The sequence below is a fragment of the Ostrea edulis genome, chromosome 9 (assembly GCF_947568905.1).
Source record: "Ostrea edulis chromosome 9, xbOstEdul1.1, whole genome shotgun sequence".
Lineage (NCBI taxonomy): Eukaryota > Metazoa > Mollusca > Bivalvia > Ostreida > Ostreidae > Ostrea > Ostrea edulis.
The window spans coordinates 53,298,891-53,324,502 of NC_079172.1; the positions used below are offsets into that span (position 1 = coordinate 53,298,891).

General features: G+C 34.0%; 1 protein-coding gene across 3 annotated transcripts; it reads left to right on the forward strand.

Moving 5' to 3' along the window:
* The first annotated feature begins 2,135 nt into the window (after positions 1 to 2,135).
* LOC125657500 (zinc metalloproteinase nas-13-like) lies at positions 2,136 to 24,282 on the forward strand. Of its 3 annotated transcripts, XM_056149614.1 has the most exons (15): positions 2,136 to 2,289; positions 2,819 to 2,924; positions 4,469 to 4,565; positions 6,405 to 6,493; positions 8,569 to 8,686; positions 9,141 to 9,210; positions 9,926 to 10,129; positions 10,756 to 10,894; positions 11,068 to 11,184; positions 11,925 to 12,062; positions 13,420 to 13,569; positions 17,665 to 17,889; positions 18,037 to 18,177; positions 20,272 to 20,394; positions 21,624 to 24,282. In XM_056149614.1, the coding sequence occupies exons 1-15, from the start codon at positions 2,266 to 2,268 to the stop codon at positions 21,743 to 21,745; spliced, it is 1,863 nt and encodes a 620-aa protein (XP_056005589.1). In that variant the 5' UTR covers positions 2,136 to 2,265; the 3' UTR covers positions 21,746 to 24,282. The 3 variants fall into 3 exon arrangements, with proteins under 3 accessions (XP_056005589.1, XP_056005590.1, XP_056005591.1); XM_056149615.1 differs by lacking the exon at positions 11,925 to 12,062 and having other exon boundaries at positions 2,177 to 2,289; XM_056149616.1 differs by lacking the exon at positions 9,926 to 10,129 and having other exon boundaries at positions 2,177 to 2,289.
* Positions 24,283 to 25,612: the final 1,330 nt, after the last annotated feature.

Below are 25,612 nucleotides of genomic sequence, written 5' to 3' on the forward strand. Positions count from 1 at the left end.
TCTTGCTGTGGCCTTCAACTCGACATTTACATGTAGGTACATGTAAATCGACGACGTTTTATCTATTAACAATAATCATTTTCATTCATTTAAACTTTGTTGTTTCATCGGGTGATGAAGGTAGCTAGCATTGCAGGAAAAAATACGTAAACCGCGGAAGCGGGTTATGCATTTCCCCCTGCAATCATTGCTACCTTCATCACCCGATGGAACAAAGAATGACATTTTATTGTTTATATTTTTATGTATTATGAAAAATATAAACTAGAATTAAGTTCTAAAATATCATCTGGTTGACCCATTTGATACGTTAAATGGAACAGTTAATGTACCCTTTGACCTTGATGACACTCCATATTTGGTAATGATTTTGCAGACAGGTGGTACTAGAAAACCGGATCGAACTAGATTACAACAGACATGTATTTACTGAATGATGAAAGCAATGTCAATTTCAAACGAAATATAAGAGAAAGGATTAAGTGAATGTAAAAATTTGTCGATATATCCCTGTGAACTCGAGATAAACGACACCACATAATATCCACATCTTCGTATTTAGATATTTTATTGAAAATAGATACATGTATTTAACGGCAAACTACATTGTAATAACTCAACTTTATGACATACGGGATGATTTCAGCTTCAATTTTCCATATTTATTGTAGTAATATTCTATTATCATCTTATCCCGTTGGCATCCGGGTTAGAATAGGTCTCCATCCAATACCACTTTGCTTATCGTAAGAGGCGACTAAATGGGGCGGTCCTTCGGGTGAGACCCAAAAACCTCCCTGCTCAAAGGCTATTGTGGTCTTATTCGAAGGATTGCCACCATTTAGTCGCTTCTTACGACAAGCAAGGGGGTGTTATACAAACATAAGTGTCATAGCTAATAGTACCTAGTAAATTTATTGTTTTCTCGTTCCGTGCTTTTAGAACAGAAACACGTGAAGTAATGACCACAGCTTTAACACTGACATATTCTAATGTAGTAGAAATTCAAATGAATTTCACACGCTCATGTATACTGTGACCCGAGCGGAGAACACCATATGTCTACAAAATGGCAGTCACTCTCTTTTATATTGACAAGCAATTTAACATTTCTCTGATCCTCATAACAAATTAAATTTCAAAAATGTAAAGGGCAAGAGTAGATTTATCAATATTTGTTTTATACGTGTTTCTCTTATTTTACTTTATTCTTTACATCTACCTCTTTGATTGTTCTACTTCGACCTGATTATTGTACTTCTTTGACTTACTTTCTCTTCGTTGACTTACATATGTAGTACTTTCTCTTCGTTGACTACCTTTCTCGTCGTTGATTTACTTTCTCTTCGTTGACTTACTTTCTCTTCGTTGACTTAAATGTACTTTCTCTTTAGTTTTTCGATTGCTTTACTTCTTCTCTCAACAACAAGTCCCTTTAATCTTATTCTTTCCTCTGCGCTCTGTATGAGCGTATAAATACCAAAACCATTCCAATGAGCCGCCACTTACAGCTGTTGTGTATTACATTACCTAACGTTATTATTACAGGTGTATATGCATACATACAATTAAGGAATTATTTAGCTGCAATCATTTTCAAACTTATCATCTGTATGCAGATTTATTCATGTCGTTCCGTCGATTAAGTTCTTCATTTGGATCACGTATTGCATCAATGATACACAATTTATAAGTATTCGTCAATCCGTAAAATTCAGGCGAATGACAACCCTCCCCCCTTAAAACTCTGACACGATTTTCATCCTTAATTCTATGCAGAAATTTTGTTACAATGAATTATATTTTCGATATGGAGTCGGCGAATCATGTTCCTATGCGTTGCAGATCAATTTGTATTATAAATTTAAACTGCATTGTTAATACCATACAAGTATAATTCTTATACAGGAATATAAATGTACCGTGTTTGTATTATTTAAATTAAGGTTTTTTCAAGTATCTACTTTTATATCAAGAAAATAGAATAGTCACACTATGAACAGGTGGTCAAGCCTTTATGATAATCACTATCTATATTTAAATTGTGCCAATTGTAAGTTCGTCAATTGGACTAAGATGTTTGTCTAACCCCTTAAAAGGACATGCAGTTTACTTTCATTAATTGAATAGGCTTATTTCTGCTCTCTAAGAGACTGTTCGTGCCCTCTGTAAGTGGAGATGACACATAGGATATTCCATCAATCGTTATACGGAGTTTATAAAACCAGATACTTTTTAACACTTGATGTTTTATAGTGCGCTACAATGGAGAAGATATCCTTGATTTTGGTAATTACTTCGTATATTTTTAATAGAACATTAGTTTCATCTAATGTACACTTGTGTTTCTGCTTAAAGATAGTTGACAGTTTATTTTCAAGATTTGTGACCGTGGATTTAGTTAAAATGTACTCACGCGATAATTCTTTTTCTGACTGACCGTGTGTTTATTATATACAGTTCTCGTAGGATGTCATTTTTTCCCCTGACTGACCGTATGTTTCATACATGTCGATACAATTCCTGTATAACGTAAATCAGAGCCAAACCAAATTCGCGTTGAAGAGATATTTTGGGATACACATTATCATTAACGACTTCGATAAATATCACCAACTTACTTGAGTTTGTTTTTCGTAATATCCGTGATATAGACATGAATGAAAAGTATTCATAAAGAGAATAGATTAAACACGTACTTCAAAGAAATACCACACTTTTACAATAAAATAAGGACTTCACGAAATTACTCATTTATCTCGTGCCTCCTTAACAACAGCTAGATGATTGATTTTACAGTGATGTTATTTGTTTGCAGGTTGTGGCTCTTTTTATTTATTGTGAGGGACAACTCGATAGGAGGACCCCTCCGAAGGATCTTACAATAGATCAAATTATGTCAAGAATGCTTGGGGGATATGGAGGTAAATTCTTACTTTGTGTTGTAAAATTCGGCTGCAATATTTTCCTCATGATAAAACACCAATTGCTCTTCTTCACTTCCTTAAGTCCCCAGTACCCCTTGCTTGTCGTAAGAGGGGACTAAATGGGGCGGTCCTCGGATGAGACCGCAAAAACCGAGGTCCCGTGTCACAGCAGGTGTGTCACGATAAAGATCCCTCCCTGCTCAAAGGCCGTCGTCTGTCATTTTGGCTTGTTAACGTCGTTACGGTAACGTCAATATTGAACGCTCATACTAGGAATGTTTCGGGCGCACACAATTTAAATGCAAAGTTAGCGTTCAATAAATTCTCAGGATATTGAACGTTAACATTCTCTAAATTTTACGCAGATTTTATAATAGACTATTTATTAGCTATATAATAAGATATATTACATCATCCCTTTGCAGTTTGTATTTAACGAGCGCGTATTTATTAAATTTTATGTGATTATTAGGATATTGTAAAACATTGTGTATGTTTTCAGTGGCGGATTTATAGGGGGCGCAGCCGGCGCCCCCCCCCCCCCCCTTAAAATTTTCAAATTTAAGGTAAATCACGGTATCTTGTTTCGGAAAATGTACTAAACGATAAAAGATGCAATAATTTCTTCCACTCCCGGATAAATAAATGACAAAATCTTTTGATTTCTTCAATTACTTTATTGGAAGAACTTAATTTTTTCCAAAAAACCCTTAAAATTTGGGTCATTTTATTAATTTCACCTTATTAAAATCATAGAAAATAGTACAAATGACTTAATAGGAGAAATGTTTTAAGCCCCATAAAATCTGCAAAACCCAGGAGCTGTCTCATAAAGTGGCGCCCACGTAACTGCAATTCCTCGATCCGCCCCTGGTTTTCATCGAACTTTGAAATTACATTTGCTTTGTAATGTAAGTCTCAAGATCGTTGTTTTTAACTTGTATACTACAATGCTGGAAAGCAAACTCTTAAAGATAGGAAATAATACGAAGAGAAGAGCGAGTTTATCCCGAGTGTCCTGTTTTCTGCCCTTCCTCAAGTAAAGCTATAGTTTTCGTGAAAGTGTAAAAATCAAGATTGAAAATATAATGTTCTTACATATATGTGTAATATCTTGTAAATCCATTAGGTACCAGAAATATTCAATACATATGTACATGAATTTTTCAATCCCATGGGGACCCAGGTTAGAATAGATCCTCAGTACCCCTTGCTTGAGGCGACTAAATGGGGCTGTCCTGGGGTCTCGTGTCACAGCAGGTATGGCACGATAAAGATCCCTCCTTGCTCAAAGGCCGGAAGCGCCGAGCATAGGCCTAAATTTTGAAGCCCTTCACCGGCAATAGTGACGTCTCGATACAAATGTATGAGTGAAAGATTCCGGAGAGGGATGTTAAACAATATACAATCAATCAAACTTCGCAGCATTTGAATAGAAGAGATGTATTTCACATAGAGTGTTTTAATAAACTGTGATACAATACTCGTGATACTGTACTGACCTTTTTATGAGTTTTACAATCATGTACATTATCATTTAGCTATTGCCAACAGACTGACGTTACCGGATGGATTGGTTCTGAAGGAGTTAGACATGTATGTGACACAGGAACAGTTTAATGCACTGAATTCTAACAGGTCAGTAATCCAATGAGAACGCTTCTCTCGGATTGTTTTTTGTTATCACGAAATGTGTTTTTATTTAGTATAATTTTTTTAGTGTTCTTGAAATTACGCTCCACGGGTATTTGATGTGGCCTGCAGGGATAGTAATATGTTCCTATGACAGCACATTCTTATGAGGACATGGACACGATTTGAATTGAACGGAAAATTTTCAAATTTTAATTCCCCAGTTTTAAGATTTTCAATGCTTATCTGAGGTATTTCTAATAGTTAATCAAAATTTGAATGTCAGCTGTTGAGTTACAAGTGAGATTCAATATTCGCAATTCTTTGATATGTAAACAAGGCTCGTGCCATGCTTTCTGTTTACATATACATGTACATTTACATATATATTGCTTGCTAAAAAAAATCATATTTAAAGTGAAATGAGATGTAACAAAGACTAGAAACTGTTTAATTGTGCTTAGAATTAACATCTGATTTGAAAAAAAAAAAAAAATCTGCTTAAAGCGAAACTTTTACTAGTATTTTTAACCTTTGCTTAAAAAATGATACGAGCCTTGTTTACATCACAAAGAATTTTGCTCTCTGTATCTCTCTTCTAACTCGACAACTGACATTCAAATTTTTGCTGACCATTAGAATTACGTTAGTTAAGAACATTAAAAATGGAAAAATAAAATAAACGTTTCAGTTCAAATCGTGTCCACGCCCCTTTGATTGATTGATATATGGCTCATACTTTATTCTGTGGCATACTGAAGGTGTCCATGATAAACGGACTTTCTTCACCGCCGATGTAGAAAATGTAAATTATTCTTTATTATTGATTTTTATGATTTCATGACTCCGAGACAGTTACCACAAACAACTTTTGATGCTGCTTGGGTTTGTAATAAGTGATACAACGCAGCTATATGATAATAGTAAAAATTAATGTAAACGTTCCGGATGGAAGAAAATAATGTCAACGGTCAATGATACAATTTTATCATTGAAGGGGGATTATTAACTGTTGTTATTACATATTTTGATATTTTCCCTATAGATTCTATGGAAAATATTGAGCTTTGACAAACGCCGCACTGAAAATTGATGGGAACTATTTTCACTCAACGGTGACCTGCTTACATAACTCGATCATTAACGCCATATTTGTTTACAAATAATAATGAACTTGAACACTTCGCCTTTAAACGAATGTGCTCTTCTAGAAATAGAAGTTCATAGAATAAATAAATAATAAAAAAGTTATTGACGGAGTACTGGGATGTATGCCAGCCTTCGGTCGTGGGGCGGAAGAAGACCTCCTAAGCCCGATCCGCTTTATGGGCGTAATAACATCAAGCGAGCATATTTCCCGATAATCTGTCAGTAACTTGATAGAATTTAAACCATTGCTGTTATGATTTAAAGCAATAAGCGTGGATTCTGCAGCGTATAATGTATTCTTCTATTTAGGAGTGCTGTGTCGTTAGCGGTTACATACACTACATGGATATAATTTTGATTTTTACAAATTGTATTTGAACTGTTTCTATAGAATATTATAGAAACTTTGATTTATGAACCTAGCGCGCATACTTCTTACACACTTTGATTTATGAACCTAGCGCGCATACTTCTTACACACTTTGATTTATGAACCTAGCGCGCATACTTCTTACACACTTTAATAAACTTGAACGAACATTTCGACGAATCAATTTTTTAAAAAGTTTTACTGAGAAGAATATTCAGATATACGTAGATATGATATTGCAATGACCTGTCTGCTTTTCTTCACACGGTCACGTGAACTAGTACCAGGTATATAAGATAATCTATTTATATGTTTACATTTTCTAGCAAAAGAAAGCGACGAAAGGCTGTGCAAAATCCTGTGTCGTACTGGGATGGTGGGATCGTACCATACAGGTTCACACCTGGACATTTTGGTACGAAAGAGAGAAGTAGAAAGATGAAGAAAGAGAGAGAGAGAGAGAGATCATGTTGCTTACTTGTGCATAATTCTCAAGTGAGCCTTTTTCATTGAAATTCAAGTCGTCTGGCGTCATTCTGTACACTCTCTGACATTTTCAAATTCTCAAGAAACACGAGGATGATGTCATTTTTGGGTGAAAATGAAGGGGATTCGAATTCGTCCACATGATGGAACAGGATTCCTTGCAAGGAAATACGATTAAGAAGTAGTCAAAGTAGGATGGGTGGTTTAAATATTGATCTCAAGAAGCAATGAAACAAAACTGACAAAATCACATGCAATGTTCACGAGCTCCGCAGTCCTGTGGAGCCACAATGTTTTATATGAGGATAGAAAGGAAATTTCTGTAAAAAGAATTCTCAAAATTACAGTGTTGATATCATGCAAGGGTACACTATTTCAATTTGATTTATTTTATTCCCCACATTATGTACTTTCTTCATGTTTGTTGACACCTTGGGTCAATCGGGGTCAAAAAGGGTGTGCAATGTTTACATAGTAATAAATACATGTAGGAAAAATCTTCTCCAGAACGTCAAGGTTACCATTCTCACATAAATATGGAAATGTCACCATTTGGTGTAGATTCAAATTTGTTCACAACTTGAGGTTTGGGCGTGGCCATAAGAGTGGTTTAAAATTTTACTCAAGTCATAACAAGCATCTTTTAAAAATCTTCTTTTAAAGAATGTAGATGAAGTTTATGAAATGGATGGAAACATTCTCAAGTTTTATATTGTAAACACGGCAATATCTATTATGTATATAATAACATTTATGGCGAAACTTTTTCCTTATATTATTTATATTAGTTAGTACCCGTATTGTACCTCTGAACATTAAACCCCGTCGGGAACCTCTATTCAACATTAGCACAGTTTGTATCTGAACCAATGAAAACTTGTGTATAAATCACGTGTCTACCTCTGTTAGAAAGTTTTGACTGTTTGGACTTGTAGAAAGCGTGTTGAAATTTGAGAAATCCAGTAGTAACAGTCAAAACTTTCTAACAGAAGTAGACACGTGATCTATACACAAGTTTTCATTGGTTCAGATACAAACTGTGCTAATGTTGAAAAGGGGTTCCCGACGGGGTTTAATGTTCAGAGGTACAATACGGGTACTAACTAATATAAATAATATAAGGAAAAGGTTTCGCCATAAATGTTATTATATACTAGTACATAATAGACATTTTATGTTTCATACTATTTTCTTTTCAAAATGACAGCTCACCGAAGCTTGTTTTTGCTTTAAAAATCAACACTGTAAAACTGTATGAGAATGAAATATGTCATTTATTTTAGACAACAAATGACGAAGATAAAGGTTCATACAAAAAAGGGGGGAAATCAGCGATCCACGAACACTGTCATAATCTTGCACAATATGTCAACCCATCATTTCTGATTTCCCCCATATAGATAATTTCACAAATAAATATGGTACTGACCAGTTCAAACAGGGGAAAATCAGTAGATACATACAATGTAATTACCTAGGATTTCAACACATCTGTCCTGATTTTTCCCCATACATGATTATCACAAATAACAAACAAAGACTAGTTAAAATACAGACCTTGGAAACTTATTCCAAAGTGTACAACAAGCAAAAAGATGGCGAACAAAAAGGGCCAAAGATATTATTAACAAATCTTTATCTTCGTCATTTGTTGTCTAAAATAAGTAACATATTTCATTCTCATACAGTTTTACAGTGTTGATTTTTAAAGCAAATACAAGCTTCGGTGAGCTGTCCTCTTGAAAAAGAAATAGTATGAGACATAAAATACATTTGACTAAATGATGTAATTAGAATTTAGGGTATCACTTGGGGTGGGTGGGTGATACTGCTGAGGTGAGCGATATTGCGTATGGGTAGTTTGCTATTCATACTGTAGTATTGGTATTAGAATATTCAGTATATTTGTACTTTATAATGGTAGGTAAAATCATCGTGTGCCTATAGAACACTTGCAGAATCCAGAACTGGAAGTAATTGTAACATACTAAATCTAAATTACAGATGATGGTGATCAATATTTCGTGAAAGTTGCTATGAGAGAACTCGAAAAATACACCTGTCTTCGATTTAAAGAAAGAACCACGGAAACTGACTATGTGGACATGATAGATTCACAAGGGTAAACTATCATTTCATTCTATCTAATAATGCTCTCAGTTCTTGAAAGCATCATTGTAACTAGATCGTTATAACGACCATATAATTTGCGAAATGCTGATTTTAAACGAGTCTGTTGGAACCTCTGCACCATGTCTTGTTTGTGGAACCCCTGCATCATGTGTTGTTTGTGGAACCTCTGCACCATGTGTTGTTTGTGGAACCCCTGCACCATGTGTTGTTTGTGGAACCCCTGCATCATGTGTTGTTTGTGGAACCCCTGCACCATGTGTGGTTTGTGGAACCCCTGCATCATGTGTTGTTTGGTCATTTCTGAGCATGATACTCCATCTCTTTTCATATAAAAGTGATAATTGTATGCTGTAATACCACATGTACATTACGGAAGTGAAATTAAAACACTTGAAATAAATGATTTGAATGAATATATTTATTGCATTTGATACCATTGACAGATGTTGGTCTCGACTGGGTAAAGAAGGCGGAAGACAGGAGCTAAGCTTAGATAGAAATGGATGTCGCTTTGTAAGTTCATTTCTACAGATGTTAATTTGGTAATTCTGATCTATCTAAATAAATTGTCACAAAAACATACTTGGGAGAGCGCTCATTTCGTAAGCGAGATGACGTGGATTCCATTTTGAGCCGTTACATATTCTGTTAGATAGGTAGCAGTTTCCCTTTACAAAGCTCTCCGTATTAGAGAACGTAGCATAGGTCTAAATGACGACTTAAAATTCAGTCAGTATTTGATTTCTCCGAAATTCAGGACTTTTCACGTTTAAATAGCAAGATATTTTCGGAGAACTTTGGAATATGATGCCAATTTTTGTTTGATATTTACTGTTAATTCTTTAAAATGTCATGAACATTTATAAATAATTGGCCACATACGTTGATCTAAATCCTAGTTATGTATTTGGAACATTAAGATATAATAATATACATGTATGTCAATCTAATCATGATTGACACATTTGGTCCATACTTTCTGAAGACAAATTAGTGTAGAAAAATTATTATTTCTTAAGGATTTCTAAGAACATGGTGGGAATATTATGTGTTTGTGATGTCGTATCGGAGCATTTCAGGGCTAAAATGATGATTAGTTTTGTATATCTTACCTATATACATGTACCAACAGTTAATGCAAATAATTATTTCTGTACTTTCAAAACAGACTAGTCATGTGATTCCTACATGTGTAGATTTATCTAGATATTTGAATTATCGAATACAGAAAGGACTGTACCTACATGAAATTGGACATGCTGTAGGATTAATTCACGAACAGAATCGACCAGATCGAGACGGATACATTCGAATTAATGAACAGAACATCCAGCCGGGCCTAAAAGATCAGTTTAACAAGTACCCGGTCTCGTACATCAATACGTATGCAATACCTTACGATTTCCCGTCTGTCATGCACTATGGAGTTACAGTAAGTTATCTACGGGTTATTTCATTGTGTAATCAAATAATATGCCAGCAGTCCATGTACAGAAAAATAGAAAAATGAAAACTGCATAATTTTATGACTCGAATCCTCTTTCTTTCCCTCTCCGTTTTACTGATTAACTCTACAATGGCTGCTAGATGAGTGGAAAATGAAGGGGTTATACATCTTGTGGGTTGCTGGGTTGGCGTAGTAAATATTGAAAAGGTCATTATAAGACATAGTTATTATCATCGTCATAGGAATAAGGACCCGTTTGAGTCTTGACGTGTTTATTTAATTCATTTAGAATATTCCAGTTGCAAAATCCGACCTGCATGTTTCAAATTATTTTACATATACTGTAATAATAAACTTTTCCCCAGAAAAAAATACTCGAAATAAAAGACACCACAGAGTTGTCAACTTCTGCTTCATACTTAGATATTTTTTTATGAATTAAGTGAAAAACTCCTGCAAATTTATCTTAATCATAATCATTAAAATAATTTGAGTTATTACGAGAGAGGCTGGATATTTCATAATCAATGGATATCATGTTCTTACAAAGCCAACAGCTTAATGTATAAAATGTTTGGAGATTCTAAATTCTACGTTTTTTATGCTTTTAGGCTTTTAGTAGAGATGGTAGGAGTCAAACAATCTCTGGTTTACCAGCGTACAAGGACAAGGAAGCAGAAATAGGCAGAGTTTATCAGAAGGAGCTGTCCTTTGGGGATGTACGGGTTTTGAACGCCATGTACAAATGCAGTGGGTTTTCATAAATTCTTTAGAGAGACATAATATAAATTTATTTTCCAACACTAATGTATGATAGATATCTCTGAAACTTTTGTCTCAGATAAGAATTTTCAAAGACAGAATGCATGCAGAAAATGTGGTTTTATCATTATAGATTTTAAAGTTTGTTCTTCAATTCATAGATGATCATTGTGATGACAGTGTTAGATGTGATGGGGGATTCTTGGATCAGAATTGTGAATGCATCTGCCCTGACGGAACATCTGACTGCACGATAGGAAAAACAAAGTTAAATTCAGGTAACTTCTATAAAATTCCAAACACATCCAACATTGGCAATTATGTTACTAGAATAATGACACGACTATATGGATGTATATGTACAGTCCTCATATCATTATTGTTTTCAACTCAGTTGAAATAACCAGAAATTGAAGTTTCCATTTGAAATGCTTTTATTTGCATATACATATTCAAAAGATTGATGGATTGGGACACACTAATGAAATCTAAATAGGAGATGTTTACGTGTGTCAAACTGCCAATCATTTACGACGCGTGATGTACTCCGTCAGGTAGCTACCACGCACGGGGAGCAGGGAAACTGTAATTGCTTTGAGTTTGGAATCTTACATGTGATACATGTAAAGCTTAAAATCTAAAAGAAAAGTTATTACCAATATTTTTAATGTGATAGCTGTAGTATTGCCGATGTATGTCAACATATACAAGGTATGCCACATCCTGAAAAACGATAGGCTGTCCGTGAATTTGTTGCGATATTTATTGTAGATTGGAAAATAATGTATATATGAAAAAGAAATCGAAATTGATTAAGTTATGCAATCTACATACATGTACAGTCGTGTAAAAATCCGCTAAATGATGAGCTCGCGTTCTAAACTGAAAATGTAAATTCCTAAAATTATGACTTAACGAAATTATAGTTCACTTCCAATACATGTACATCCAGATCGCAAAAAACTACTCATGTCATAGCTGAATACTAGAGTTTACTCATTTCGACATTACTTTAAAGGTTGTCGAAATTCAGAAGATGATTGGAAATGCAATGTTTGGGCAAAACAAGGTGAATGTAGAAGAAGATCAGAATGGATGAATGCTAATTGCGCACGCGCATGTGGATCGTGTGGAAACTCTCAAAATGTTAGACAAGGTATGTCAAGAGGAATTAACTACATGTAGATCAGTGTATGTCAGACTTTCTTTTAAAACATGGTGCAGCTTTTACACAAGCGGTCTCTCTGTTATGTCGTTATTAGAAAGTGAAGTTATCGAACAGTGATAAATCCCTTAAATCTTATAAAAGAAAACGAAACCTAGAGTAAGACAAACACGGACCCCTGAATACACCAGAGGTGGAATAAAGTGTCAATGAGGACTAAGTGCCCCCTGATGATCGGTCACACTGACTCTGAACCCTAGATCTTGATCAGGTAACGGAGTAATTCGTAGGTATATAAAGAAAGAGTAGTATTGGGCTTAATGACAGGTTATATTTCCAAATAAGATCATTATAACGACCATAGAATTAGCAAAATTGTGCAAATCTCTATAACACCAACTTACTTGTAAGTAGCCTGCCTACATGTATATCAAAATTGATTATATGCAGAGCATGTTCTTGCATATCGAATCAGTTGAGAAATATAACCACAATATACTGACGAATATGATATAATGTTACATAAATATTGGCAGTTGACGATGTATAAGCAGAAGTTATCGCTTTTAAGAGGTCAAAGAAGTGCAAATATCGTTGCAGTTACACATTTTCTTCATATTTTGTTATTTGATTTGTAAATAATGTGCATTTAATAGTGTAAAGTAAATTACTTGTAAAACGTATTTTTCGTCTTAGTTCGTAAAGTCGTTTCCAGAATTCACAACTTTACATAAGCTAACATTATGTTAGATTAATATATGAAACAAGAACGAAAAACTGATTCTCTCTCTATCCCTCTGAATCCGCCACTCTTACGGTACAATTGATGTAAAACTTCACTTCATTTTTTGCATCATTTATTAAAAAATCTTATTCATGTATTGAGATGAACAAAGGAAGATAACGAACAATGATAAGTCTCACGAATCCTATACTGAAAACAAAATTAAGAGAAGGGCAAACACGGACATACCAGATATGGGATCAGGTGCTTAGGAGGAGTACACATCTCCTATTGACCGGTAACATCCGCCTTGAGCTCTACATCTTGATCAGGTAAATGGAGTAGTCCGTAGTCAAACTCAGTATATAAAGAACGGCTTAACAATTGGTATGAAACACGTCATTCGACCCAGTGATAGATTACATCATTACAACGACCATAGAAATCTAAATTCAAAATGAGAATATCCAGTTCGAGACATGATAGAATATAAATTCACATTATGCTATCCTAAGTATTATTTAGTATTTTAAAGAGTATCTTCCTTCTCTTGTAATTCAGATTATTTCGAATTTTTAGAAAATACTTGCGTGCAAAAATCCTTTCAAAATAAAACTATTTCAGACCAGGAGAACGTTTGTGAAAACGTCTATGACGACGATACCTGCAATGGGTGGCGAGATAACGGCGACTGTGTGGTCGCGGAGGACTGGATGAGACAGAACTGTAAAAAGTCCTGTAACTACTGCAGCAAATCCAATCCTAGACCAAACAGTAAGTCAATCGTATAGAAAAGCAAACCTTATATATGTGTGCATTTACTTGATTGCATAAAAAAGTTCATCGGGAGTAACGTTTTACATGAAACCTCCAGTTCCAATTAAGGGGTCAGTAAAATTTATAATAATCATTCGCAGTAAGCTAAAAACAAAGAAATACTTGCTCCCTCATGCATAGCTCTTATCCTAGGACGAATTTGGCTCCACCTTTTGGCACGCTGTTTTTGGCTCTATTTAGCTCTAAAACTTCATAGTTATTTCGGATTTCAAACATTTCGGTTGAGCATCACTGAAGAGACATTATTTGTCGAAATGCGCATCTGGTGCATCAAAATTGGTACCGTATAAGTTTTACATTGCAAGCATATTTTGTCTGAAAACTATTTTTACCATATCTATTTTTTCGTCCATTTTCAAACAAACTTAATATTCTCGTTTCAAATAGATGCTAAATCGATTAAAGGAAGGACTAATCCTGTTTAAGTGAGTTTAAAGAGAAATCTTCAGAAGACCCAGCTCGTCTGAACTGACAAAAGTTACACGAATTTAAAACTCTCCTCACATATATACTTTAAAACACGCTTATAACGAAGTGTAAAGGACAAACAACTTTGCTTAATTCGTTATATCCAATAAGTGTATAAGATGTTTTAGAATTACAGGAACTGAAAATCAAAATTCTCAGATTATATATACACACCTTAGTATGAACCAATTTATCCATTATAAAAACTCAAGCAGTTTATGATATAAAAATGGAATAGGTAGTACTTTTAAACTTCAATCAAAAGTGTAAAAACGTTGATGGCAAAATTCTGCTTATTTTCAAACAAATGGTGAGAAAGCTTAAAATGTCCAACTACTGCGTTCTGTTTGGCTAAACATTGAGGGGCACTTATAGGAAAATTTGTAACACAATGATATTGAGGTGCTTGAAGGAAATACTAATTAATGTACAAAATTCAGAATATAAAACAATTTAATGTTCCATTAAATATTTATTGATGTTAAAACGTTAAATACGCATCCATAAAATGGAATATCTAAACACTTCCTGAGAACAACATCTAGCATTATCAAAATGGTATATACATTGTGTAAGTCTGCCCAAGACCAATTCCTTAATGTACAAAAATATCAGTAAACCTATAATATATCATTTACATCAGCAAGTGCAGAGATAGTTAGATGGGCATTGTGATCAAATTCCTGCCTTTTAATATTAAGGGGATATGATTGTGACCTTTTTGAAGTCACTGCGTACGTAGGTCATGATTGTCGTGACATATATTGATTATGACTTTGACTAAAGTCATATTTTCGAAATACAAAAGCATAAATCATAACAGCTGGTGCCTTATTTTGATTGAATAATTTTGTATGAATGCCGTTATGACGTGTTTTTAGGAAATATGAGGTAACGAGATAAGCGCGTGATTTTTGACGCCATGTTTACGTTGACAACAGACAGAGTTTGACAGATGTCACGGTATCGCATGTTATATTATATATTTCTAGACCTGTGTATTCTTTTCAAAATAGACTCAAAATAGAAATGAAAGACGGAGTCGCAACACGTCGAACAGAATCTCTGCACAATTTTAAAAGCACATATACCCAAATTGAACGACAGTAATCTTAGGGCTAAAAAAATTCTACAAAATTTTTATCAGAGTAATAATAAATATTTTGTATTATATTCCGAGATTTCGTAAATAATAAAAATAATTGAAAAATATATTTACCCGAGGACTAAACATTTTGTCGGCACAAAGGTACATGTGGTACCGCTCAGGTATACCTCTACCGGTACATGTATATACTGTGTCTGTGTCTTGTGAATTATTTAATGCAATTCATTGGTTCATCTATGATACTTGTAACCTCATTTACCATAATAAGTAGATATACAAAGCAGGCTACGAATTATTTAGCACTGATTTCTGCATATGCATGGCGGAATTTAATTACCGATGGATTTATTCATCAGAGAAAATGAAGTCCAAATGAGGTGTGCATGCATGCATTTTTTGCAAACATAATTGAAATGTACGTAAGTTTAATTGCTTATTTGAATCAAAATTATATAGTGTTAGATGTTTGGATTTGAAATTAGATCGTCCGATACGTGTTGAAACACCTAGATGTCATAAAACGGAGGAAATGCGGAATAGGTATAATCAAAACTTACTTTATCATCCTGTTGCTGCTCTCATCAAATAATTATTTTATGCTTTCAATCTAACATAGTACATGTATTTTACCCATCTAATTTTCATTTGCAGATCGGATGGGGGGGGGGGGGGGGGGCTTGACTTAAACGAGTGTTCTAGACTGCCTCTCCTCTACTTTGAAACGGGCATATTTGTTGCGCAAATTCCATATTCAAATAGACCCAATCCCACCCCCTCTCCAGATTGCGTAGAAAGAAAACCAAACATTTGATTATAATTCTTGTATAAATTTTTACAATAATAAAGTAGTCTGATCTCACTTCTGATATGTCCAGGGATCCGTGTTTGTCCAACTCTTTATTTTGTATTCCTTATAGAAGTTGTGAGATTGATCACTGTTTGTTTTCTTCAACTTTCATTAATAGTTTTATGAAAATGTTTAGTTCGCCCAACTTGTTACACCCCCTCCCTTTTCGAAACATTAATAGGTTTCACCAGAATATCAGTTGAAACTTTAGAATAGTTAGAATCAATAGCAATCAAATAATTTACACATACATCTAAAACAATATTTGCAGTTTAGAGGGGTACATAATGTAGATCTGCGATACGTGTCCATCATCCGTTGATTCATGTCAATTCTATTGTACTTTTCACAGTTTACACTTTTACTATAATGAATTATATGCACTGATTCAATTACAACTAATGGCACAAGACTATCTTAGATTATTAAATACTAAGGCGCAATTATGGTATCAATATCGGATGTCCGATTGCTACTTGTTTGAATTATTTTTTCAAAGCAAAATAAGGCTGTGTTCAAAACAATTCGAGCCAAACATTTGGTTATTGTGGTTAACGATTCGCTAAAGTATTAAAGTTTTAATGAGATCAGAACATTTAGGTTGGTCGGTGATATGATTTTAAGTGGGTTGTTGTTGTTGTTTTTTTGTTGTTTTTTTTTGGTTCGGTACCTTTATGCATTCTTTATATAAAATTTCAAATATTCTATATACATTCATACCGGATATGATTTTTTGGCGTTTATCTGAACAATTTACGCCCAAAACGCAAAAAAAAAAAAAAAAAAAAAAAAAACACAGAGGAAATTCAGACTGTTTTCTTTCCAAATTAAATTCGTTATCATACCAACTAAAATATTTTGAGAAATTAACCACTTTTCAGAACATAAGATTTAAACGTTGTGTTTGATTTTTTTAAAAAAAAAGTGTTTTAGAGAAAGAAAGAAAAATCAGTTCGATTTATTTGTAGCAATATTCAATGACGTCAGATGACCTTCAGTTCATCATATCTTTTTATCCAATTCATTGACATGCCAATATTTTTGGTTAGTCATGTAGCTATGGATGCCATCTTTAAATCATAGTAAAATAATTAAAATCTAATTACATTCAGTAAATGTTTGTCACCATTTCCCTAGAAAACTCTATCCTCAAAAAGATATTTTTTAGAGGCGCTGAGGAAATTTGGACTGAATTTTGGGTAATTTGTGTTTGTGTTACATGAAAAAAAAATTCACATCATAGTGTCTGCACATAGACTGTTTGTATGATGGCCATTAAATATAGCCATATTACAACCTGTTTGTTTGTTGTACACATTTTTGGATCTACAACTGCTAAATTTTGGCCTTTTGTGTTTTTTCAACATTGTTAGGTTCAGGGGTTGTTTCCATGGAAACGAACTCATTTACATCTATAAAAATTGTCATTTTTCAAACAGGAGAGACCTCCTCTCTATGATAAAATGATTTTCAGAAAAATCTAATTACTTTCATCTCAGCATCATATCCCCTTAAGGCATATACACGAACTGTTTGAATTTCTGTCCATGGTGTATCTCCCAAATTTTATTTGAACAAATAAGTACAGTGTACAAATATTTTGATATAGCTAACTGCATGAACGCTTATTCGGACGACACCAAGTGCAGAGGCTGGGCTTTAGAAGGTGAATGTGTCATCAACCCTGCGTGGATGCCAATGAACTGTGCAAGTGACTGTCATTCATGCAAAAACAATGGAAGTATACCAGACGAGGGCACGAAAACCACACGTACACCAATACAGACGAGACCGCCTGTAGTTACCACCCCACCTCCAACCACTCCTCCTCCAGGTAAGTCGTCATTCCCAGAGTGTTCTAATGTATATTTAGTCACTGGATTATCTTTTAATAATTTTACCTGTATATATATATTTATTTGAAAATCAGATATTGCAGTTTGGGAGGGATTGTCATTTTCAGAATATGTTTCTATCATAGATTCATGTGAAGACAGATACCCTACATCAGGTTGTCAGCGTTTCCAGAGCAGATGGAATTACTGCACGATACATAAGATGTGGATGGATGCCAATTGTATGAAAACATGCGAGCTTTGCAGCGGGGGAAAAAGAGAAAAAGGTTAACAATTTTCGACTGTTGAAAAAATTTATTTGACAAATATTTCTATCAGGTTCTCGTAATCTAATTTGATGATATTATTATTCTAATTAAATAATATAAGTTAAGATCCTTTGAAAAAGTATAACTTGCATAAACTCCAATGTTCGTCCTTTAAAATAAAAGTTCACTTTTAGGGCGTCTGCAATCGCTGCAAATGGTTCAGCAACATGCACCTTACAGAACTTCCAGTAGAGTCCCTTAATTCTGCACACCTGAAACAATATTTACCCAAATTATTTCCATGTTATTATATCTTAAAAGAAAAGCTACGAATATTGTAAGAGATAGTTGATCCTAATAACCCTCAAAGACTTTGGCACTACTCGATTTATAATCTTGCACGTATGAGAAGAAATGGCATCTAGTAGGAATGAAATTTTTGAATTTATTTTCTTTGTCAGATAATTGTAAATAATAACTGTTCAATAAAAATAACATACCAATGAAACAAAGTGATATTTGGTTTGTGCCGCAGTATACAATCAATATATTGTATGTTACATGTAACTCAGGACTTCGAAAGCCAAGAAGGCTCAGTAAATTCAAAATTCGAGATATGGAAATCAAAATTTAAAATCCAAATTAACCAATCAAAATATAGGTCACCACATTTATTGTTTAAGGTATTCAATGTGTGAGAAAAGGGAAATGAACAATTTTGAAGGATTTAAATCAACAAAATTGTTATTGTTAAATAATGATAAAAGTGAAGTACATGAAATTCACGTGACTGGTAAATGATTAGAAGTTGACCTTTAGGCTTTTTATACTTCTTCTTTAAAAAAGAGATAATATATCTCCTTTGTAAAAGTAAGGAAAATCTAAATATGTGTGGTAAATGATTTATTTTATTTCATATTTTCATTTTAAAAAAGATAATGTATGTAACTTTCTACCAAAAGATTTGTATGAAAATATATTTTGTTTATAAAATATTTGAATACAACACTCTTCTTTAATGTTAAACTCTAGGTGAGATAAATCAATCAGTAAATAAGATTTTGAAAATTGCTATGGTGGATTATTTCTATTTGATGAACCCTTCAAATTGATATCATAATTACAAAGATCCCACCATCCATTTACTAGATATGAAATATAGTCGTTATACATTCTTAGTTTCTTTATTTACGTTATGCATACGTCCACAGTAGACTTTAGGGATGTGGTGCACCTTTTATGTCTTGTTTTCAACAATGTTTTCTAACTAATCAAAGAGTTATCGGCAGCGTTTGGCTTATTCTTCTAATATGTTTATCAAACAACGAAACATTTTAACTATATTATGTTATGATGTATGCTTAGCAGCTCTAAAACTTCATAATTATTTCGGATTTCAAACATTTCGGTTGAGCATCACTGAAGAGACATTATTTGTCGAAGTGCGCATCTGGTGCATCAAAATTGGTACCGTATAATTTTTACATGCAGACAGGCCCATAGAAAGCGGGAGGGGGACTGAAAAGTTGGTCCAGCTCGGACTGGCTTAACTCTTGTGCTTTATGTGAACCAATTCAAATAATGACGAACACACCTCTAATATACCTTAAATTGAAATGGTATATGAAGCATATTAACCGATGGTACTCCTCTAACAATTGATTCTGGTTTGATTTTTTTTTTCAGTTGACTAAAGTTTTTTTAACTGATCAATTGGTTAGATACTTGTGAACTCCAGCCGCTAGGGGTCCAGCGGCGACACTTTTATTATATGTAACGCACTTATATATATGAAAACAATGGAGGGAATTTGTTTGAACGATGATGAATATTTCTCTCCGATCTATGTTGTCTCTGATGTTACTTTTTAAAAATGTTTCAGGAAGTTTAACTACCTTTGTCATTATCACAAAACATCAATTTATCCATGTTTAAATACATCTTATCTCACTGAATCATATACAGGTGTACATTATAAATCAGTGGAATAAAATATTTTTTAAAACGTGGATATAATGAACAGTATACAGAAATACTGTAACAGGAAGAGATGGCGAAAACTTATTGAAAACATCCACATTAATGATAATTACACCGCTATGTTATTTGTAGAACTGGATTCGTGCAAAGACGAGAATCGATATTGTCCAGACTGGGCTAGACGTGGTGACTGTGTCTTCAATCCATCCTACATGTTATCCAACTGTAAGAAGTCTTGTCGAGTGTGTACATCAGGTAAGCAGGGACATTCACTGCGGGCTCTGTTATCATGCAGTCAGAATAAACCACGCCCACTCAGTATGACAATCAGAATAAACCACACCTACTCAGTATGACAATCAGAATAAACCACACCTACTCAGTATGACAATCAGAATAAACCACTCCCACTCAGTATGGTCAAACTTTAATAGTAAGTTGAGTAATGCTGAGGTATAAAACCTGAGACGATACAGAAAACCCGCTTGGTAAAACACTGTGAACAATGCAGTTTTTTTTATATCCAAGTTACGGACGTCAATGAAAGCACTCTAGGTTTCTGCGTTTAGTCAATAGACAAAAAAACTTTTGTCACCAAAATTGTGTTTCCTCGTCAATTTGAGATTATTTTGCACGTAAATGCCTGGATTTATTGGATTCTAAATATTCATTTGTTTGGAAACAAACCAATGACATCATCATAAAAGTTAATGTTAGGTTTCTTTTCACAGCTTTTATATACGTTTAAATGTTTGGTTTCTTTTCACGGTTTTTATATCCATTCTTCATAAATATTACCGCTTTGGATTTTTATATCAAATGCAGTTTTTATCGTACGGTTTTGACGTATATTTTTTCGACAGTGAAAAATAGCGAAAAAATAATGCTGAATTTACTTAATTTACTTGTATTTCCCATGTGGAGCAACATAATTATTTCAATAGAATGGGATAGTCCATTCATCCATTGTTGAATATGATATAAAGATGTACAGCAAGTGCACTCATAGAGACAATCAATTAACTTACATTGACTGTACAATAAAGGCAGATTTTGTATAGCGCTATAGTAGACCTATAAAGTTCAAAATAGTCAACTATTGACATCAGTCAGAGAGAATATGTTCATAAAAGATTCAAAGAAGTAGGTACAGTTTCTAAAGTCATCTGGCCCAAAATATCGATGATTTCACTTGTAGCTCAAACCCTGGCATCCAAAATTCGCTAATATGATTTAATGAAAAAATCTGCTATGCATGGGATGTATGGGTCAAGTCACTATCATTCATGCCGAAAGATAAACAGGTTATTAAAGTTCATATGATTAATACTATAACATTAATTACTGTAAGCATCAACTACTCAAATCAGTTTTCTAGAGATAAATGAGTCTTGTCGGGTTTCTTTTCATTACCGTCCTATATATAAATACTTTTTTAAAAAAAATGTAATTAAAAACAACATGATGCTTTGTAAATTTTGCAGGACTTCGAGAGGGTTCTGATGAGCTTGTACAGCAGTTGATGGCAGAAAATGGTTCGACAAGGTCTGCAGTCAGTCAATTGTCCATTCTAATAGCGATATGTACTGTAGCAGTTCTTGTTTGAAGTGTTGGAACTGTATTAATTCAAATTTATCTAATTACATGTACATATAGATTGTCTAATCATAATAATACGTAAACATGTGTTATGTAAAAATGTTCTTGTGCCATATCTCATTTTTATTCTATACATCATTTTTTTTAATTCATTGAATGCATCATGACGCACAGTAATGGTTGGTTTCGTTATGGACAATTTTTTTTTACTTTTTGGTCCGGTACCTTTGTCACTTTTATATTATTTTCAAACATTTTCATATAAACTCAATTTCTTTCAGAAGAGATGACTTCGGTTTATTCATGCAATTTTTTGAATTGAAATCATGTAATTTTTCAAATCCAAGAAACCTAGTGTCTTTAATCACTCATTTATTTAAATAAAAAGTAAATGAACTGAATGCAAGGTGAAGATAACGAACAGTGATCAATCTCATAACTCCTATAAGCAATACAAAATAGAGAGTTGGGCAAACACGGACCCCTGGACACACCAGAGGTGGGATCAGGTGCCTAGGAGGAGTAAACATCCCCTGTTGACCGGTCACATCCGCCGTGAGCCCTATATCCTGATCAGGTAAACGGAGTTACCCGCAGTCAAAATCAGTGTGCCAAGAACGGCTTAACAATCGGTATGAAACACGTCAGACAGCATTTGACCCAATGCGATGTTGTATTGACGAACTAGATCGTTATAACGACCATAGAATTTGCGAAATGCTGACTTCAATCGAGACTGTTGAAACCCCTGTACCATCAACTTGTTTGTCAGTAGCTTACCTCGATTTCAAAACTGACTATACGCAGAACAAGCTCTTGCATATCGAATCAGTTGAGATATATAAACACCATATGCAGGTGATAATGGATTATTGCTACATAAATATGGGAAGTTGACGATGGAGAAACTGAAATCATCCCGTTTGTCATACAGTTGAGTTGTCAGTTTGCCGATAATGTCTACTTTCAATAAAATATCTAAGTATGAAGCAGAAGTGGACGACTCTGTGGTGTCCTTTATTTCAAACTCACAGGGATATATCAAATCGACATATGAATGAAAGCTATTATTGTTAATAGACAAAATTGAAGGCCACAACGAGAGATTTTTTCTTCTCGCATAGAATTTTTTGAATAAATTCTGCTTCATATGAATATAGAAACAAGGTCAGCTAACAAAGGAGCACAATTCGTGACCATGGGAATTCCAACAGACTGTTGGAAGACCTGATCACCAAAGACCATGGAGATATTGTCAATATTGAGGAACTCTAGCATATTTTTTTTTATTTCAACTTCAGAGTACTTGTGCGTGAAATCAGAGTGGTGTTTAACAAAGTAGGTTTTCGAATGACTGATCACTAGATATGAATATTTCCGTTTTTGTTGAAGAAGCAACTGTCTATGATGTCAAAAAGACTAGTCTTTAATTTATCGTGAGGAGTGGTCGTGTATAGTGTTGAAAAGTCATAGGTTTTAATGTTGTTGATTTGGGGAAAATTCTGCGATTTCAAGTTTACTAAAAGTTCTTTAGAACTTTTTTAGAATCCACATTTAATTAACACCACTTCTGGCATACGTAGTCGCACAGTAAGTTTGAAGTTTCTCCTTCACAGCTGTTAATATTTTCGTGAGGAGCAAAGATAGGGGCTTGGTAGAGCACTTACTAGATCCAGCAATGTATCTTTGTTTGTAAGGGTTTTTATGTAGTTTAGGAATCCAGCACAGGTACGGTAACTCATATGCATTCCACCTATCGACTGGGATATTAAATGTTTCTAAAACTGAATAATTTCCATTATTGTTTTGTGTCGTTTTAGTGATAACAATTGTAACGTTATTAACGGTTGCTTGCCTTATTCAAATTTACCGTGATATGAATGAATGAAAAATGAAAAATCCTGTTTGCTTCTTTTGTTACGTGTACTACTATTCAGTTTGATTTGATCCGTTTGTTCAGATTTTGATACTCTGTAACATTTTTTCTTTTAGAAATGCTTTAAGCTTAATAAGTTAAGCTGAATAGCTTTAACAGCTGATACTGACTAGTCATAAATCCTCATAAAGAAAATCATGGTTACATCACAGTGGGTTAGTAGTATGTGGAGCTTAAAATGAATATCTTTTTTATTTTACAAAATGTAAATGTAAAGACTACATGCCCAGGTTGTTTGACTTACATGTCTGTTGGGTATACATGTTTATAGCAATAAAACCATGTGACCATTTATGTATAATCTTCTCTTCGACTATATAAGTTACAAAACCGCTTTCACTATTTGTATATTGTTATATGTAATACAAACGGTCTAGGCATTCTTTCTCGTATTAGATAAAAATTACACTTCAAAAGTGTTAGAAGTTTATTTCATTTCCACACTATAACTAAAGTTTGACAGTAAAATTGTAAAATGTATGCATCATGGGATAAATGTGCACCAATTCTAGTGTGCATTGCATTGTATTCTTTGTCTAGTATAATAATTGTATGTATCTATGTTGTTTTGAGGAATATGAGAATAAATTTGATTGTTATCAAATCCAGATGCGTTTTGTTGCAGATGATTTTACATAATGAAAAGTTCGATAATTGCGATCTGTTTTTTTTTATATTCTTATGAAGTAGAGTTTATTCAAATGCTTCTGCATGAAAAGCAAAAATCTCTTGCTGTGGCCTTCAACTCGACATTTACATGTAGGTACATGTAAATCGACGACGTTTTATCTATTAACAATAATCATTTTCATTCATTTAAACTTTGTTGTTTCATCGGGTGATGAAGGTAGCTAGCATTGCAGGAAAAAATACGTAAACCGCGGAAGCGGGTTATGCATTTCCCCCTGCAATCATTGCTACCTTCATCACCCTATGGAACAAAGAATGACATTTTATTGTTTATATTTTTATGTATTATGAAAAATATAAACTAGAATTAAGTTCTAAAATATCATCTGGTTGACCCATTTGATACGTTAAATGGAACAGTTAATGTACCCTTTGACCTTGATGACACTCCATATTTGGTAATGATTTTGCAGACAGGTGGTACTAGAAAACCGGATCGAACTAGATTACAACAGACATGTATTTACTGAATGATGAAAGCAATGTCAATTTCAAACGAAATATAAGAGAAAGGATTAAGTGAATGTAAAAATTTGTCGATATATCCCTGTGAACTCGAGATAAACGACACCACATAATATCCACATCTTCGTATTTAGATATTTTATTGAAAATAGATACATGTATTTAACGGCAAACTACATTGTAATAACTCAACTTTATGACATACGGGATGATTTCAGCTTCAATTTTCCATATTTATTGTAGTAATATTCTATTATCATCTTATCCCGTTGGCATCCGGGTTAGAATAGGTCTCCATCCAATACCACTTTGCTTATCGTAAGAGGCAACTAAATGGGGCGGTCCTTCGGGTGAGACCCAAAAACCTCCCTGCTCAAAGGCTATTGTGGTCTTATTCGAAGGATTACCACCATTTAGTCGTTTCTTACGACAAGTAAGGGGTACTGAACATCTATTCTAACCCTGGATCCCCACGAGATTCATAAGCGCCGAGCATAGCCCTGAATTTTGCAGCCCTTCACCAGAACGTCTCCACATGAGTGAAAGATTCTCGAGAGGGACATTAAACAATATACAGCCAACCAACAATTATCACCTTGATGGCACCTTATCTTTCCTCTGGTATGTCCAGGGGTCCGTCTTTGCCCAATTCTTTATTTTTTGTTCCTTATAGAAATTATGACATTGATCACTTGTTCGTTATATTCACCTCTCTGCATATGGTGTTCATATCTCTTAACTGATTCGATACGCAAATGCTTGTTCTGCTTATGGTCAGTTTTT